The 19869-nt window shown below is 39.9% G+C and overlaps 1 protein-coding gene across 5 annotated transcripts in view; it reads right to left on the bottom strand.

Moving 5' to 3' along the window:
• Positions 1-19869, bottom strand: part of TP63 (tumor protein p63) — a 229370-nt gene that overhangs the window by 11704 nt on the left and 197797 nt on the right. For 2 of the 5 annotated variants that reach the window (XM_027587687.2, XM_027587685.2), the window contains 5 exons: positions 19197-19312; positions 17831-17940; positions 17025-17161; positions 15105-15187; positions 12571-12707 (listed from right to left, as the gene is read on the bottom strand). In XM_027587687.2, the coding sequence (XP_027443488.1) occupies positions 12571-12707; positions 15105-15187; positions 17025-17161; positions 17831-17940; positions 19197-19312 (583 nt within the window). Of the gene's footprint in view, positions 1-5934; positions 6335-12570; positions 12708-15104; positions 15188-17024; positions 17162-17830; positions 17941-19196; positions 19313-19869 lie in introns of those variants that run through there. The other 3 variants (XM_027587688.2, XM_027587686.2, XM_027587689.1) reach the window with 2 other exon arrangements.

Here is a 19869-nt window from a genome sequence, read left to right as displayed (position 1 = left end):
CAACTCTTCTGTTGACAAGTCTCCTGGGAGACAAGGGAAAAAGAACAATTCCATTAGCATAACTTCTATTTGGAAACTTACTGGGATTGGTTTGTCACACTATGCACTATATTACATAAAACATTCCCTACTCGACCGCCATTCCGCAAATTTTCTCTGATTATAGAACTGGTGATATCTATTACAATCACAGCAGGATATAGCATCAGAAAATTGAAGTGTAAGACTTCCTCTAGCATATATTAGAAACCATGGGTCCCTGTGTGGGCCATGAAACACCCTTGCAATTATTTTCTCACAAGAAAACTATATAAACTAAATACATATACACTTACTCGAGTTGGATGATAGAGGTAGAAAAACTGGCAAGAAACAATCCCATCTGTGAGAAGCTCATAGGGTAGTGGATACACGGGGATAATAATCCGACCTACCTTGTAGGGTTATGGAGAGAACCGGAAAGGAGAAGGTGAGGAAGAACTTCATAGACTATATGGCATTTGCAGTGAGTAATTACTGTGACCACAGAATGAAGATTGGGCTTGAGCCTGTTTCTAACCCCTGGTGGGAAACGCTCCCCTTTTATAATCCTCAAACAAAAGGCATTATTTTGTTCCTGTCTCTCTCCTCCCTGCAGCCATATTTATATTAGAGGAAAGAGAAAAAAAGTTTTCTGAGTTTTATTATAGATATATAAAATACAAAATTTTGCGGCTCTACAAATGCACCCAGCTTCCAGACAAAGGTGGTATAAAGTGTCTGAAAGAATAATAAAAGGGGGGCTCTAGCACTTGAGTGCCACTGTGGGACGACACTTGGCCTTTGAGGCTGCCGCTCTGCATTCTCCATAATTACACAAAAGAGAGAAGGCTCCATTCCTTGTCTCTGAAGAGCCACGGCTAGAGGAATTCAAACAATATGCTGGGTACACATTTGCGTAAATAAGGATGACAGTTGATGTACCATTAACAATTCAGCTGCATTTTACAATTAATGATTTTAAAGTAGGAGGGCACGGATTTTTCTATTTAGACCTTTTGGAGAACTCACAATTATAGGTCCATGTCGTATAAACAGGTGTTTATGTGATAAGCCCTCCCAACTGTAAGACACTTCAGGTTACTAAGTTCTCCTTCATCCATTTTCTGAGTGACCATCACATGCCCATGGAGGAGAACATGGTCTGGCAAGGCAGGGATGGGTGGAAATTATTCTATTTTACAGATGTGTAAACATAAGGTCCTAAGAATAAAGGTGCACAAGTCCATATTACTAAATGATGAGTTGAGAGGTCTCCTGGCTCCAAGAGTTTTTTTCTTTCATTCTGTGTCAACTTCCCAGAAATTAGACAGTAGTGTGCAATAAGTTACAGAACCAAGACATGGGTGAAGTTGTAAGAGAAACGTGGGGGACCAAGGTACAGCAGGGGCAAGGGATATAGCAAAGGCAGTCCCCCCAACTGTCATCAAATCCACTCCATCCCTGTGTGGAAGCCTTGCGTCAAGAGTCAGCACTTTGGATATACTTAGGAACATTTGTAAATCCATATCAAAGTACAGAAAAGCTCAGGGCAAGGTGGCCAAGAGATGCTTTGCCAGGTGCTTTTTCTCTCTGCTCACAACAAAGTACCTAAGATGCCAGGTTGTTCAGACTCCAGAGGCAGGTTTGTCCTCTATAACCTAAAGAGGTCTCTATCTCTTTCATGCCCCCAAATCAGTCAAATGCAAAGCAAGAGCTAAAGGAAGCATCACTTGAACCACTGATGCCCACCATTAGGAAAATAAAAATATTTTTAAAAGCTTTGCATTTTCCTGGACCCTTCATTATAATACATTCCTTCTTCCAAATCCTGTTACACTTCCCTTCTCCATTTCTTTTTTGTGGGTCTTTATTTTTGACCATTTCACTAGGTCATTTATTATGAGCAGCCTAAACTATTTTAGGAAGTTAGCCCAAAAACCAGAGATGAACAAAGAAGGAACATGAATTTTGAAGTCAACCAAAACATCCAGACTTAGATGTTTTGGTTCTGACACAAATTAATTGATCTGACACAAATTAATTGACTTCGGATGTTATGCAAAGTCTCTGGAGTCTCATTTTTTTAATCTGTAGAACAGATATCATACTAGAAGAGCTGCTATGAAGACTAACATGAAATGATATGGAAATGATAAGGAAACAACCGAAGTGTCCTCTGATATGTGAATGGATAAAGATGTGGTATATATGTGGAATATTACTCAGCCATAAGAAAGAATGGGATCTTGCCATTTGTGACAACATGAATGGACCTAGAGGGTATTATGTGGAGTGAAATAAGTCAGATAGAAAAAAACAAATATCGCATGATTTTACTTACATGTGGAATCTAAAAGTAAAATTAATGAACAAACATAACCAAACAAAAATTAACTCATAAATCCAGAGAGAACAAACTGGTGGCTTCCAGAGGGGAGGAAGTTTGAAGGGATGAGCTAAGTTGGTGAAGAGTATTAAAAGGTACAAAGTTCCAGTTATAAAATAAATGTCACAGGGATATAAAGTACAGCACAGGGAATATAGTCAATAATATAGTCATAACTTTGTGTGGTGACAGATGGTAACTACACTTAACATGGTGAGCATCCCGTAGTGTTATATAAATGTCAAATCACTATGTTGTACACCTGAAACTACTATAATATTGCATGTGAACTATACTTCAATTTTAAAAATAATAGATTTGTAAAAATGATTTTTAAAAATAAAAAATATTACATTCTTTTAAAAAAAAAAGAGTAAATTAGATTATGTAAGAACCCTGGACGTTGTCTTTTAATTTATAGGTGCTCAAGAAACATTGGTTCTTTTTACTCTTACACTGCAGGACTAAATGTTTAATACTCTAGTGTTCGGTCAAGAGGATGAGAGGCAACAGTTTAAGAATTAACAGAAGTGGCAAGTATTCTCACTAAGACAAATCCAGGAATTAGGTTGAGTGGATGAATGGGGATAAGAGAGTGAAAAAAAGTCAAAAATTCTGAATGCCTCTCCTTTAATGTGGAAGAGAGTGTTAAAGCCACAGGGAGCAAGGTCAGGGCAGTCTGTTTATTATTAAGTTTGCAATGTCTGAAATACAAAGAGTATTCAGATAAGCTCTATGTACTGTGGAAAAGGGAACAAGTCTGAATAAATCTGTGACCAATTTAAAGGCCTTGAAGAACAAGATTTTTTTTTTTCCTTTACACATATAATATTATAGTCCTTGAGTGGACAATCCCAAAGATTACTGGGGAATCTGAAGAGAAGGAAAAAGTGTTCAAGGACAACAGGATCTGTGACACTATGGGTTTCTTACCCCCCCAATACACACACACACACACACACACACCCCAAAACTGAAAAAAAGTGAGTACATAGCTATCCTCAGAAAAACAACCAGGCGTAAGTTCAGGCTGTTTTCTCTAGAGGAGTACTAGATTTTTCCAGGAATCCAACATAACAGAGATATAAAAAGGCATATTTCACGTATTTCTAGTTTTGAGGAGAAATTCTGAAAAAGTCAAAGTCTGAGGTTTTAACTTTAATGACTCAGGCTTCTGTGAATAAAATTCAGTATCTCAGAGCTGTAGGTGACCTTGAAATCATCCAGAATTAAAAAAGTTTTCCTGATTCCAAGCCTAGTGACTATGTGGCAGAGGGTCCAAATTCTTGAAAAGACACAAATTCAAAGTCATCTTCTCCATCTTGCTGGAGATACCTACAATTCCATCAGAGGATTCCTTTATTTTTTGCCTTAAATCTTCCATTGCTAGTTAAAAAGTAACTCTCTAGTAGAATGTGGTGATACCTCAGGGTAAATCTATTTCGGCAAACGGTTTCTGGAGTACAGAATCTGAGAGGGGGAAGAGATACTGTGGATAAAGCAAAACACCCCCTATATGAGGAAGGTCAAAAAGAGAGAAGCCATGTAAGATCAGAAATGGAGGTGTTCCTCCTCGAAATTTTGCTCACTACTGTCCTGCCTGTAACCTTACTCTCCAGCTGGGTAATCTTGCCTCTAAATATAAAAGGCAGCATTGCTTCTCTAGATAGATTAACTGTAATTGTAGAATATTTTCCATTAGTTCAAAGATATGAATTTATATAAGTCACTATACACACATTAAAAACTTATATAAAAATGGGGTGAAAGAAAAAAAAAACTCGTGAAAGAAAAAGCAAATGTCAAAAAACTAAACATACTGATTAACCCTTTCAGGGATTTGTGAACCCCGATTAGAAAGTTATTCGATTAATTGAAAACACCTTGTCAATGTAACGAGCTCATCTGATTTTACTAATATGCTTTTATCTCAAACATAAAAATGTTTTTTCTTAAGTATTTTTTCAAGCTATTATATTTGTTATTTTTATTCAGAAACAATTGTTTTTGAAGCTTTTAAAAACAATTACTCAAAGATCAGAACATAGTGTAATTAAAAAAAATTGGACAACAGGTTCCATTGCATATTTCTGGATGAATATTTGTTAATTCCTATGTCACAGAAGCCAAATTATTTGGTAAACTTGGATTTGATTTATTTGGCAACTGAAGATATAGCTCAAGTCTTGTTCAGAGAGGTGGACAAACGATACTATATTGCCTGGCTCCTCATGATGAAATTAATGAATTAAACACCCACAGGGCTAAAATATATTTCAAGTTGGTGTAGGCATTGGAATGTATTTTTAGGACCGATGACCTTAATACAGAGTATCTTAAATAAAAACACCAAATACTGACAGAAATGGAGACAGAACCGAAATGACTGTTCAGTATTCTTGTTCTTTACACTTCCACGTGGTACTTCACACACTCAAATGAAAATATTCTATTACTTAAGGAATTTTAAAAAAAAAGGAAGAGAGACAGAAAAGAAAAAAACTGCAAGATGAACCAAGATGCAAAAGTTTATTGAAAATTAAAATCACACATCCATAAAGCAACAGCCTCAAAAACAAGAAATCATTGCTGTGATAACACAGAATAAAGGGCTGGTGATCTGGTGTGGGGAGACGTGGGGGAAAATTTTTAAAGTCTTCATACCATGATTTTAAAATATGTTTTTAAAATGGAAAGAAAGAGATTCTCTCAACTTCTTGAGCCAAAAAAACAAAAAAAATCAGCTACTTTTTCTATCTTTAAGTTTCAGAACAGGAGTGTTGATTTTAACATGTGTCCGCTTGGACATCACTTAAATAAAATATAAGTATCCTGAACAAAGGAGTGTGAACAGAGCCAGCCATATGGCTAGTTCTATGGTGGGATTGAGAGATAAGGGCTCTACTAAACAAATTAGTCATAGATTTGGTGGAGAGGACTTTGAACTCAATTTTGACCACTGAAGAATGATCTGTAACTGCCTGGAACAATATTACTGGGGTAGTTTTACCCTCCTTTTAAAACGACAAAATAAGTTTCTCTGTCTTGGGGTCTAGACAACAGCTTTGGGTGTAGGGCTCAAGGGTTTCCGTGAGCAAGGAAGACTATCATATCAGATGCCAACAAGGTGGCAGTGGTAGGATCTGATGGTGTTCATGAACTTTCTATCTACGTATGAAGGGAGGAGACTGATAATGCAAATTCTCAAAAAGAAGAAAAGAACATCCCCCCACATTGGCTACTCATAGTAATTATCTCTCTGCCCAGCAGTACACTTGACACCTTAGTGTGTTACTATTTGCAATATTATTGCATGACCAGCATTAAAAGGGCCTGACTGAGGCTCTCAGTCGCCTACAATTTTCTTATGCACAGACAAGAACAACTTTTTTCCTCCTTTTCTTAAAAAGACATCTTAAGTTTGAGACCAGCTCAAAAGCTTCTTTAAGAGTTTTAGAAACACAACAGAAGGTAACAGAAAAGGGTTCCAAAAAACATCTTAATGCCCCTCTTTCCAACCTGAGCCCCTCCCTTCTAAGAACAACACAAAAGCTCACAGACAAACATGGGGGTTCCTGACTGCCCAGTGCTAGATCTAAGGATGCAGAATCTGCAGAAAACGTCCTTTCTTGTAAGTTTTGAGTCCCTTCAAAAATTTTCTTACTAGTGGCTGTGTGCCTTTGAGCAGTTAGGTCTCTGAGCCAAAGTGTCTTCAAGTCCTGCTCACGAGGGCTGGACACACACACACACGCACGCACACACACGTACATGGAAACACAAGAAACACACGATCAAAATACAGATATGGGGCTCTATGGATACACTGATCGGTTTGGAGGGCTGGAATGTCTAAAGAAGACGTCAGACTGTTTCGGGGTTTCTCTCCGGGGCTCCACAAGCTCATTCCTGAAGCAGGCTGAAAGGAGACTGCAGAGAGGAACCAGAGAAAAAGAAGAGGTGAAGGCTTTGGACTTCATATATTCATACCAACTGAATACAGAAACACCCTCCTACCTTCATGATCACAGTGAGACAGAACAGAATGCCTGGGAAGTTATTTCTGCTCCTTCCTTGTCACCCTCCTTTAAAATTTCTCAGACAGGACTTCTCAAGATTTTTATGAAGAAATGAGATAAAGCTGTGGTAGTTAACCAGAACTATCAGAATCACCTGTAGAGCTTAAATTTTTTTTTTTTTTTCCCCCAGATCCTCAGAGACCAGGCAGGGGCCCAGGCATATATATTTTTAACAAGTTCCACAAGTGATTCAGTTGAAGACTACTGTGTCAGGGTTGGTCATGGTGCTTGGCACACTGGACTCGACGAATTGAAAAAAGGGAATGCAGAGACAAGAACTAATTTTAATCTTTGGTAAAATGTCATCAGCCCAATTATAAAACCTCATTATTGTTCCTGTCTGGCCAAACTACGAAACATGAAGAAATATGATCTTATCAGTCTGGGGGCTGCATCATCATGCATTTGTAAAGAACTATTAATGAGCATTTTGTATATGCCCAGATTGAGATGGAAAAATATCTTAATCCTTTCAGTCACAAACTTGGCCTCCAAAGGCACATCTCAAACTCATGAAAGCAACTTTTACAGAATGAAGAAATCAATTATGCCACAAGGATGCCAGGAACAAATCCTTTTATTTTGCTAAAGATTGTGCAACCCCGCGAATTGCTGGGGAATTCATTCCTAGATGACTTTTGAGTCACATCTGGTTACTGAGTGCAGAACAACAAAGCCCTTTTTACTTGCTTACGGCTGGAATTCAGTAAACCAACCTTACCAGCAAGAATTGAGATCATCTGATGGAATATGCCAGCATACAAACTAGCAGGGAAGCGATTTATTCTCGGGTAAAGAGCTAAAGCTTTGACTTCTTGTTTGGATCTTACACTTTGGGGCTTCTCTTGGAGCAAGTGCAGAATGAGACAACATGCAGAGATCATGTTTTTGTTATGATAAGAGTATATGGACCATAGGGGTTCAAACTTTGAGACCTAGAACTGAGATTAGTGGTGCAATGAGATGTGAGAATTTAGAAGAGTGATTTAATCTATCTGAATTTGAGAAGTTTGAGTTGTTACCTCATTACCAATTCAGAGCTAATAAATCTCTGCCCTGACAACTCTGTAACATAGCTGTGAAATTCAGATAGTAACACTGTGTAAACAGTAAAAACTCTGCAGGTCCTTGACCTATAAGGTTGAACCAAATGAAACTGTCAACATCTGCCTGCTTTTATCTATGAGACTGGCAATTTCGAACTAATACCCCGGACATGTGAAGGATTTCTAAATCAAACCTAGAAATATGGTCTAAACCACACCTAACGATGAGATAGAAATTTGTGTATTCTGCTCGCTCCTCTATTGATAATGCTGAAAATATTGCTTGCTTCTCCCGCAGATATGCAATCTGAGGAAAAATTATCAATGTTCTTGGAGAAAGTCATAGCCAAATGACCTTAAAGAGGTAAGACGTCAGGGGCGCCTGGGTGGCTCAGTCGTTAAGTGGCTGCCTTCAGCTCAGGTCATGATCCCAGGGTCCTGGGATGGAGCCTGGCTTCGGGTTCCCTGCTCAGTGGGAAGCCAGCTTCTCCCTCTCCCACTCCCCCTGCTTGTGTTCCCTCTCTCGCTGTGTCTCTATCAAATAAATAAATAAAAGATCTTTAAAAAACAAAAAAAGAAGTAAGACTTCATACTGAAAGCACAAAGATAAATACCAACTGATGCAGAGAACTAAAAATGGGCATAGATTCTGATTCTCATCTTAGCATTATTATGAACTGACCATGAAATTACAGGTGTAGTTCACTGGGCCTCAGTTACCCCAGCTGCGGTATGATGAGATCAGAATTATGACCTTGAAGATCCCACTATGCTCCAATATCCTTTGACCTGCATTACTGATAATCTACAATCGTCAAGGGATCATCAAGGAGAAGGAAATCCTAAGGGTTCCTCAGGATGCCACATATTTGTATTACACTTAAAATAAAGCCATCTGGCAGAAACTCAAAAATAATTTTTCAGGGGAAAACAAGAGTTCAGCTAAGTAAAATTTTAACAAAATGATGTTGGCCTGAGATCAGAGAAGGAGGATAAACTACAGGAAAAAATGAAAAAGCAATACTATTGGTCCAAAGTGCACACATCAAAAGATTGCTAAAAAGGTCTCAAGCATCTTCTGCAAAACTGTCTTAAGAGTTAATGTCCTTTGAAAATGTGAAGGCAAGGAGTCTAGTGTCAAGAATGGGTCCAGTTTGTCCTGCCACTAGATTCGGGCTTCTATAAACATAATCCCAGATGTTTATTCCAACATGAGCAAATCAACTACAATCAAATTTCTTTGTAAATGGTATAAAGCCTACTCATAACAATTTGATTCACAAAAACTCAGTGTAAAATTTACCCTCCATAAAGCCCATGATCATGAAGGTAACTGAAGGGATTTTTGAAAAAGGAACACCATGCACAAATGTAAAGCAAGCAGAGAGAAAACACACAGAAACTAATAGAAGTAATTCAACTGAAAATATTTTATTGCCGCTTAGTAGAAACTGTGTATTTCCTTCCCACTAATTTTTCCTCTACTAAAAAGAAAAGCACAAAATTGATCCCTTACCAGCATAAAATTGGTCTATATTTTTGGAAAGGAAATCACAGGCTATTATAGGCATTTTCCAAGCTGATTTATTCTTTTCAAATGATTGCCAGGGAATTAGATTTCCATTTTTCTTTGGTCTAGTCATTCATGCTCTTTGTTGGAGATTTGCATGAAAATAAGAGAGCTGAAAAAAACCCAGGGGAAGAACCAGCAACTGGAGAATTTATATAGACTTCTGTCAATCATTGGAGACCCATGTATATATAATATAACAAAGGCAAAATTAGACCAAATGTCTGTATTTTGCAAAGATTTCTTTTGCAGTCTGTCACATTTCCATGCACAAGTCGTCACACTGAAGTTAGCTCTTGTACACTGGGAGATAATTCAAAAACATGCAATAATGCTTTTAAATGGATACCCCAGGGTCCCATGAGGCTCTGTTCTCTCACTATTTATCTGTGGCTACACTTGCAAAAGAGGGACGATATGTTTCTAATATCTCTTGAGCTTTTTGAAATAACAATTTTAATATGCATTTTCTTCTTTGATGAAACAGACTGCTTTACGAAAGATGAATTATAAAATAATTTACCTTCAGAGCAGTGCCAGACACTCAGACTAAGCACTGGTAACTCATCCCGTGCAAACACAGAGTTGTGTATGCTCATGTACTCCAAGTCAACAAACACAAATTGCCCAAGTCCCTGACTGACTAAGGTAGATCTTCCTGCTTATGAAATCTCTAACACTGACACTAAACTATTCCTTTTATTGTGTGATCTAGAGGAATTGTTTCAAATTGTCCTATTAATTTACACAATGCTCAGAACGAATTTCCAGAGCTCTCTTAAGATTCAAAAGGTGGTCTGGTTAGGAATTCACCACTAATTCATAAACTCTGGGAAAGTAGGAACTTCATCTTTCTTACCCCATCCTTAATACTTCGCTGTAACAGATCTTCAGTAAAAAGTTTGTTACATGAATCAACTCAAGTATTCCAGTCTTAACTGATGATAAGGTTTCATCATTAACCATATTTTGTGTCTGGATAGGCATACCTAACTTTCTCAGACAAAAGAGATCTCTGTTAAAGGCTGTCGTTTTTTAGATATTGAAATACCATTTTAAAAATCACTGTATGCTTTCCTAAAACATTTCCATACCTCTCTGCTTTAGGATACACATATTAGCTTCCAAATACTCCTATAAAAAAAAAAATCTAAGCCATGAGGCACCTGGGTGGTGCAGTCAGTTAATTATCTGACTCTTAGTTTCAGCTCAGGTCTCAGGGTCTTGAGATCAAACCCCACGTCTGCTTAAGTTTCCCTCACCCTCTCCCTCTACCCCTCCCCCTCCTCTCTCTAATATATAAATAAATTTTTAAAAATAAATCTAAGCTTTCAGAGGCAATGAAGGAAGATCCACCGATTTACCTAGAACAAGAATTGGCAAAGTACAGTGAATGGGCCAAATCCGGCCCACAGGCTAAGAATGGCTTTTACATTTTTAAAAGATGTGAAAATTCAAAAGAAGAATTATTTCATGATATGAAAATTATATTGAATTCAAGTTTCAGTGCCCATAAAAAGCACCAGCCATTCTCATTCATTTACACACCGTGGTTGCTTTTGTGCTACAGAGGCAGAACTAGGTAGCTAGCAGCAAGAGACCATATGGACCAGAAAATCGAAGATGTTTACTACCAGTGTTTCACAGAAAAAAAGTTTGCCAACTCCTGTGCTAAATGGTCAGATTTTCTAAACCACATCATTTAATAAGTATCAATTTGGCCTGACAATGCTTTTCCTGTTAACTGGAAAAAAAGATGGGGAAGACTATCGTAGAGAGTGACTAGTTCAGCATGATGTGCTGCTATATAATTCTTCTGAGGTCATTTTGGCTGAGCCAAACATTTCCAGAGTGAACTGGAGGCAATTTGGGAATGTTTCTTAATACCATCACATACACGTTTCCCTCTTAAGAGAGAGGCACTTAGCCTCTCTTGGTCTGTAAATGATGTTATAGGTCTGTTTCTTTGATCCCTGCTATAAGATTTTATAAGAACTAAATCAGTTTTACACTTGAATATATTAACATATATTTCCTTCTGATATCCTAAAGAATATATAGGATTTGCAATGGGAACTCTGTCTGCAACCCTGAGTTCTCATTCTCCTTTGGAATATTCTGTGTCCCCAAGAAACCTCTTGATTAAACTTCCCACTCAGCCTTACTATAAAACTTTATAATTATGATTTGCAAAGCTTTCATGCTCAAAGTAAATGGTGAGATCCCTTCTAGGCAAACGAGGTCTTAAATGCTCAATGAGCCTGAAGTCCTTTAAGGGAGAGCACACTCCTTTTCCACCCCTCTGCTGTCCACCCCATACCCCATAACCCTCAGGTGCTCAGAGGATGCCTCCTGAGTATCACAGATGCAGTCCAACACTTCGGCTGCATTTATGTTGAGCCCTCTTTCTTATACTTTCCATAGCTCTCTCTCTATAGCTACTATTAATGTATCAGAAAATAACCATTATTTATTGTTCATTTACATTTCTATTGTAAAAGACAATCTTTGCCTGAGGCAAGATGATTTTGGCTTCATTTCTTTCGGTCTGAAGAGCAGAGCTGAATGTTTGAATTACTTAAAGGGGCCTAAAATGTATACATTTTACATTATCTATGGAGACTCTGCCAATATCTCCAGTATAGACACTTAAGCTAACAAGTGATTACTCTTAACCACAGAAGGGTGAATGTCAACAGAATCTTGATTTGACAACTTTCCTTTCTCCCATGAGAGCTATTCTATTCTGATTAGTCACAAAACAATTAATATCATCAAAGATCCAAGAGTCAAGGTAAAAATTAACATATAAATATATAACTTATACACTGCACGTAGATCTAATATGGTTGCAAAATCTGGCCCAATTTCTGTAAAAATGTATTGCTGGAAGACAACCTCGAACAGAGATGCTGAAACATGGCAATAAGATGCTACTTTGCCCTTTTGCCTCCAGACGGCTTCCCAAGGAGCATGCGCTAGGGTCTCAGAATCCTCAACAGAATCTTCTCCAAGAAATCACTTACAAACCCATGTGTTATCCCCAGTCTACAATGGTTTTCCCTAAAGTGGATTGTGTGCCTCCCAGGCGAGGTACAGGACAATGCACCGGGATGGGGAAGGTTACATGTCGTTGCATATACACATTATGACTAGAGTAGACTGTATATTCAAAATTCTTCTCTGGATAGATGTGTACGGATGAGGGGTAGAGAGAGCAAACTCTGTTAGCATGAGTCTCTTTGTAATTCACCTCAAATGTTTTAGCTTCAATTTCAGAAGCTAGGTGGACCTTCTCCAGGCTCTATGGAAAGAAACCGAGAAGATTGTTGAAACTGAAAAGGGTCCCCACACCAGTTCATGGGAACCTATGATGCTCTGCTGTCTCCCCGCCTCGGGTCTTCTCATCGCCCACCCACCGTCCGATTTTGGACCCAGACGCCTCCTGAGAGGGCACAGCGACACACTCACTGTTTCTGAAGTAAATGTTGGTGCTGCTGCTGCTGCTGCTGCCTATAAGTCTCGATCGTGTGCTGAGGCAGGTACTGCATGAGCTCCAGGGACTCCTTGATCTTCAGCAGCATTTCATAGGTCTCGCGGCCCCTCACCTACGTGCAGCGCGCAAGGAGAGACAAAGGGAAAATGAAGAGCTCTGGAACGGTTAGCAGCACAGTCAGTCCCCCTCTGTGGATTCCGTATTGCCGAATTCGCCTGCTTGCAACACTCCTTTGTGACAAGGAAACCGAGCCTTGCGGCGCTCCGTGGCCACACAGACACACACAGAGGGCCACACTGCAGCTGCTCGCGCACGTTTCCAGCTCAGGGGCATGATGGCATGTTCTGCTGTCTCGCTCCAGCTTTTATGCTGCAAACAAGTGTCCTCTCCCTGGTCTACTGAGTGCCACATTTTCTACAGTGTGTGTGTGTGGGGGGGGAGGGTTGTTGTTGTTGGTTTTGTTTGTTTTAGTTTTGTGTGTGTGTGTGTGTGTGTTTTGTGTGCATTTTTTGTTTTGTTTTGTTTTGTTGTGTGTTGGTTTTTTTGGTGAACCTGCTCTTTAAACTGGTCCCCAAGGGTAATGCTGAAGCGCTCTCTAGGATTCCAGGTGCCAGAAGGCTGCCATGTGCCTTATGGAGAAAATATGTTAGATAAGCTTCATTTAGGCATGAGTTGTAGCACTGTTGGTCATGAGTTCGGTGTTAATGAATCAATAGTACACATGAAATAAGGTGTCTTTAAAGAGAAACACACATCAAACAAGGTTATGTACTGACTGGTTGCAGAAAATGTTGTGATCAGAGACTCACAGGAACTTCATCCTGAACTTCCCCATGAGTCAGTGTTTGTTAGAACAGCATTTGCAGTGAGTTTATAAGAAATAACTACCAAAAGTAATGAGAATTAATGGTTATTAACTTATCTCTGGAAAGACTGAAGTTTTCAGCTGAGGCAAAACATGCTTCTCTAAGAAGGTCTCTTAAAAGCTTTTAAAAAGTATGAGCAGGGCCAGGACTGGAGCGAGACCAGCAGGGTGCATGAGCACTTGCAGGGCCCCAAGAGCGAGTGCCTATTTCAAATCTGCTCCCTAGGCATTTTGCTGGCCTCACCCCGGTCCCCGCCCTGAGAGGCAGGATTTGTCAGAATTCAGAAATGGAAAATTTTTCTCTACCATATGTCAGGTTAGCTCCTATTTGTCCCAGCTCTATGGTCACTTCTGCAAAGCTTCCCCTGATCTCAGTCTTTGGGTAAGTGTTCTGCCCTTTCTATGTGCTCCCACGGCATCATGCCCAGCTCTACGGAGGGATTTATTTCATTACATTCTAACTGTCTCCTTGCTAGAAGGCAAGCTCTTTGAAGGTAAAAATTATATTCTACTGATCTCTGAATACTCAGGGTCTAGCATATTTGCCACCCAACAGATACCAACTAAATTCATGTTAAATTAAAAGTTTTTTTTTTTTTTTTTCCTTAATTCACACATCCCCGTTTGGCTAATTCTTCACTAAACATAAGATGTAACTGATGACAAGGTACCCCCTTCCTTAGTACAAACTGGTTCCTATCTCAACACCTGAAAACATATTAGGTCTTTCGGAATATTTGGTTTATCAGGATAATGTTGAACTTAAAGTTCACAAGTCCGTTTCCATAGGTAGCTTGAGAAAAAAGACACTGAGAATCTTGGCTAACTCACCGTCTCATTGTTTGACTAGCAAGCAGTCTGTTGCCCCGGAGGTCAGGGCCCAGAGAAGGTGGGGAAGCAGGTAAGTCACACCCAAACCTGTTGAGTTGCTTTGGCGTCAATACAGGGGCGGCAACCCCTGTCAAATCTCCTGGCCCGGCTTGCCTAGGTCTCAGGTACGTTCAGATGGTGAGGGTTATGCTGGTTACCACGACTTTGCCACCACTCTCCATGGCCAAAACCTAAGGTGCTAAGAATTCAACAGACTGCAAGCATAGTCTAAAAAGGGAACCTTAGTGACCTTGAGAGGACTCATGTTCCTCATAGGAATGAACAATGCTCTTACAAAACAACTGGGCTGAGTCTTCTGGCCATTCACATATAACTGAGGATCCTGTCTTGCTTGGCTTTCTTTATAGCACTTCCTAAAAGAAATCGCATTCAAGTCCATAAATGTTGTACTGTCAAATCTGTGAGCTCCTTCTGACAAAATCTCAGTCTTGGCAACACTGTCTGGGGTAATCTTACATTCTTAAACAATGAACTGCAACTTAATTTTAAATATTTGGGTAAGAAAAATTATATTAGAAGAGTAGCTTTGATTGGGCGAGTAGTAAGTAGAGAAGCCCGCACTACTGACAGATTTCAAAATAGGGGAAGAGACGGATTATTTCCTGATTTTTCAAACAATATTTTCTCCCTGTTTTATCTCCCTAGTCACCATCGTCCCTTTCTCATTGTCACAGATAATAAGATGACACAGAGGAAAAGCTCATTCAGAGACGGTAAAAATGAAGCAATTGTGAAGACTCAAGGGAGACTCACTGGTAAGTATAACAGCTCATCATCTGGGGACCTCCGTTTCTTAATGGATGTCATCTGGATGCCATGTGTGTTCTGACGAAAAGCTGGTGGAGGGAAAATGCAAGTTTCATCCTGGGAACATTTCTGAAGCACTAGTACATTTATTAAACAGACAGTAGCCTCAGCAAACCTGTGAGATTAGAGTTTTCAGTTCCAAGCCTCCATTTCCTTGGTGATCATTGCATTTACATTAAGTGTACACCTAACAATAATGAGGTGGGGAGGGTGGGGAGGAATAAGTAGAAGGAAGACATCCGGGAAGCTGGAGGAGAGCCTTTGGCCTAAGTGGTGCTGCAGGAATCCCCGTGTCTTGCTGGCGTGTGTCTGTGAACAGCTGTTCAGGGAAGGAAGATAAATGGGTTTGGTGTTTTATTTTTCAGATCATTTATCTTCCAAGGAGGTAAAGGAAAGGGTGTTGTAGAAGTTGTCTTGCCCATGCGCTCAGCTTGTGTGTTCAGCCCTCCCGCGGCAGTGAGGACATCATGTAACTTCAGACAGACAGTTCCACTCCCAGGCCCTCATTTTCCCTTTGGTAAAGGGAGTGGATGCAGCTCATAAATCCTTAAGGTTTCCAACATTAGAAACTATAGCCAGGATCCAGGATATAGAGAGGATTCTTTTGCCAAAGTTCAGATAATCTATTCTTCCTAAAAGTTATTAATTTGTAGGTAACTGAGGTGCTCAGGGAAGCATATAGAAACGATGCCACCAGACAGACTCATGAGCAAAGTTAGGGTGGAGATAGAATTATATACATATGTATGTATTGTGTCTGTGTGTATGTGTGTGTGTGTGTGTATGTGTGTGTGTGTGTGTGTGTGTATATATATATATATATATATATATATATATATATACACACGCACTTCTTTGAGGAATAATCGGGGAGAGAAGGAGCCTAAGAGGAAAGGCAAATCATATGGAAAAGTTAGAAGTTGATGATGAGTAGCTGTTAAAACATTCTGTTGTTCTGTAAAATGCAATACAATTTATATTTCTTCTGGATACTAACCAGTAATAAGATTAAAACGTGTTTTCATGAAATAAGTCACAGCGTGGTATACTTTAAAATACTTGTAGTGATAATAGGCTTATGTGAGGCACCTTCTAGAATCAATTTCTTCTCATAGGTTAGATGCACAAGTGGATCAGTGGTTTTCACATTTTGCTGCCTGGAGGTCTAGGCCCCTGTACCACACTGGCAAGGGGTGATTGAGAGCCACAGACCACCCCTGACTGCTGCCCCCTTCAAAAAGAATATTTTAAATATTTCATTTAAAAAAAAAAAGCTTTTACTGCTTAACAAAAAGAGTTTGAAAACAACGACCTAAATCATTAGTCTCATTATAAATGAGGTACCTTGAGGCCCCAAGACAGTCATACGTGTCAAAACTCCATGAAACCCGCATCTGCATATTCCCCAGACCATCCTTTGTGAAATACATTTGTAAATCTCACTATTCCCAGGAATTCATAAGGTAGACAGATGCCATTTTCAGTCCTTGTGCACAATTCCAGAAAGATAAACTGGTATCAGTGGCTCACACCCAGAGTTTCTGATTCAGCAGGTCTGGGAACTAAGAATTTGCACTTCTACCCAGTTGCAAGACGATGCTGATGCTACTGGTCTGGGAGTCACAGTTTGAGGACCGCTGAACTAAGAAATCCTCACCATGATGATTTGCTTTTGCAAAGCTGTCTTGCACACCTTGAGTCCTCCATTAGCGGGACAGCCATTCACACTGGCTGTAGGACCTCAAGTCATACTTGCCCCTGAAGCCCTGAGGTAGGTCTTCCTATGCAGCTTCCCCAGTATTGCTCTTGGCCCCCACATCTGGAGAAGATTTCACCCTACCACATTTGGCTACTACAGCTACTTACGGCGCTTCGTACCGTCACCGTTCTTTGCGCTGTCCGTCACCTGCTGCTTCCTGATGCTGTCTTCATCCGCCTTCCGGTCTCTCCCTGGGCAAGCACAGATCCGGGCCTCAAAGCAGCGTCGGCCCAGGACTTGCCCGCTAGGAATCAGAGAGGAGGGAGAGAAAGGGTGAAATTGAAAAGAATTGTAAAAGTCCCTGGCATTCTCTCATTTCCATATCCAATGCTAGCCGTCACCCATCCACCATCACCACCAGCTCACTCATGGCTGCTTTGAGGATGGACCCAGAAGCACTTGGCAAAACACAAAAGGGCTTATGTGCCATAAGCAATATTAGTAAATAACATTCCATTTGTTCTGCAAAGAACCTCCAAGCCATTAACTGAACAGCTGTATTTAGCTACAGATTTTGAAGGAAAGTTGAGTTAAGCCAGTGGATGTTTCTGGATAAAACCCCCTTAGGCAGCCCAGATTTACTCAAAGAAACTGTTAACTGCCTTGGGAGCCACATGAAAACAAACACTGTCTAATCAGAAACTACTGCAGTCAAATGTCAAGAATTCAGGTATGAAGTGACTTGCATGCCTTCCTGGTTCTTTTCTTCCCTCTCCCTTAACGCACCCTGCTCTGTCTCCACCTTCTTAGATCTTTTATGTCACTGTTTGCAGCCAGGATTTAAAGCACAAAGGACAAAATCAAGGGTAGCTCTTTGCTGTACATGGAAAGTTAATGATAGAGCAAACACAATTTCACGTTGCCCTCTGCCCACGGTGTTTTGCAGAATGACAATTCTGCACATGCCACTTACTCTCTGGTTTCCAGAGTAACAATGATTAAAATTGGACGGCGGTTCATCCCTCCAACACAACTGCTGTTACACATGAAATTGTACAGGACTGTCGTGAATTCAGTGCCAACCTGAACACAGGAGGAAAAACAGTCCAGGTTAACAATGGTTTGAGCTGATGTTCTTCCTTCTCAGTTCTCTTCTCTAGTTAACCAACTCACTCTGATGAGATGATATGCTCTCTTCTAGCAAGACAAACTCTAAAACCCATTGTAGATTCCTCTTTGCCTTGCCTCTTGGGAAGCTTAAAGCTAATCTTTGCAACACCGGACACTAAATTAGAAATTAGATTTAAATTAAATCTATTTTATTTTAAATATTTACATTAAATTAGAAAGGCAAAAAAGACTTTAAAACATAATACTTAAAAAAAAAGATTTATTTATTTTAGAGAAAGAGAGAGAGAGCAGGGGGTGGGGCATAGGGAGAAGGAAAGAGAGAGAGAAAATCAGGCTCCCCGCTCAGCGCAGAGCCTGATGCGGGACTCCGTCTCACAACCCTGAGATCATGACCTGAGCAGAAATCAAGAGTCGGTCTCGTAACCAACTGAGCCACCGAGGTGCCCCTAAATCATAAAACTTTTTGATCCTATTGATCCTGTTCATTCACAAGCTAATCCCTATCACCTAATTCAAATGGGGAGAAATGAAAATATTATCCAAAATAGCAGCAACACCCAGTGAAATTTCCCCTGTGTGGGTAAAATAGCTTAACACAGATTTAAATGTACACTTCCATAAAGAACACTCTGGAGCTGAAAAGGTCCTCAGAATTAAATCATCTATTCCAAAGTGGTTATTTATGGGCGAGGCAACTGAAGCTTAGAGAGGGAGAGCCACAGGCTAACGGTCCACATAGCAAGCCGGAAAACCATGAGACTCTGGTAACACTACTCCAGTGTTCTTACTATAGAACCAGACTGCTTTCCTAGTCTGCCACCTGTTTGTCCAAACTTGAGCTAAGAGATCCCCCTCAGAGTCTCCCATCTGTAGACCACTGGGAATATACTGGCATCCGGTCCACATCTACTACCAGTTCAATTGCCAGTTAAATTCTCTAGATGAGTCAGGTATTTACCCAATTGCAAGTTCAATTATCATTGGCCTCTAAGATGGGAACCTGGGTACATAGCAATGTTATTAAGTAAACTTAATACAAATGTAGGAGTTCTGAAGGGGATAGAGAAGCAGTGTGGTAAAGAGGGAGAGGAGAAAGACAAGAAGGGTTCTATTTCATGACAAAAACTGAGGCAGAAAGAGATCCTCAAAACACCCTTTATCACCAAAATGAATGCTCTTCCAAGTCAACCCAGTACTTATCTTTTTACCTGGGGTGGCTCATAAGGTACCAACACACTCTGTCTTCCTGTGATGGGGTCTTCTACATATTGGGCATGGCTATTCCCTTCTACTCGAATCAAATGACTAGGAGGTGCAATCTGTCCTGCAGAACAGAGAAAGACAAAATAGTTAGTTCTTTGCCTTGGAAGAAAGAAAGAAAGAAAGAAAAAGAAAAAGAAAAAGAAAGAAAGAAAGAAAGAGAGAGAGAGAGAGAGGGAGAGAGGGAGAGAGGGAGGGAGAGAGGGAGGGAGGGAGGGAGGGAGGGAGGAAGGAAGGAAGGAAGGAAGGAAGGAAGGAAGGAAGAAGGAAAGAAGGAAGGAAGGAAGGAAGGAAGAAAAAGAAAGAAAGAAGAAAGAAAGAAAGAAAGAAAGAAAGAAAGAAAGAAAGAAAGAAAGAAAGAAAGAAAGAAAGAAAGAAATGAAGGAAGAAAGAAAGAAGGAAAGAAGGAAAGAAGGAAGGAAGGAAGGAAGAAAGAAAGAAAGAAAGAAAGGGAGGGAGGGAAGGAGAAAGGAAGGAAAAGAAAAGAAAATGAAGCTGCATGGACAAAATATTTGTGGCTAAAGAAATGGTTTGTTTGATAGAGGAAACATACATCCTTGAAGAAAGGAAGGAATCTCATTGCCAGATATCTAATAAATGAAGGTGTACCTTTGTAACAGT

This window comes from Zalophus californianus, chromosome 1 (genome assembly GCF_009762305.2).
Source record: "Zalophus californianus isolate mZalCal1 chromosome 1, mZalCal1.pri.v2, whole genome shotgun sequence".
Classification (NCBI taxonomy): domain Eukaryota; kingdom Metazoa; phylum Chordata; class Mammalia; order Carnivora; family Otariidae; genus Zalophus; species Zalophus californianus.
Note: the sequence above shows the minus strand (reverse complement) of the source record. Positions and strands in the feature narration are given on the sequence as shown.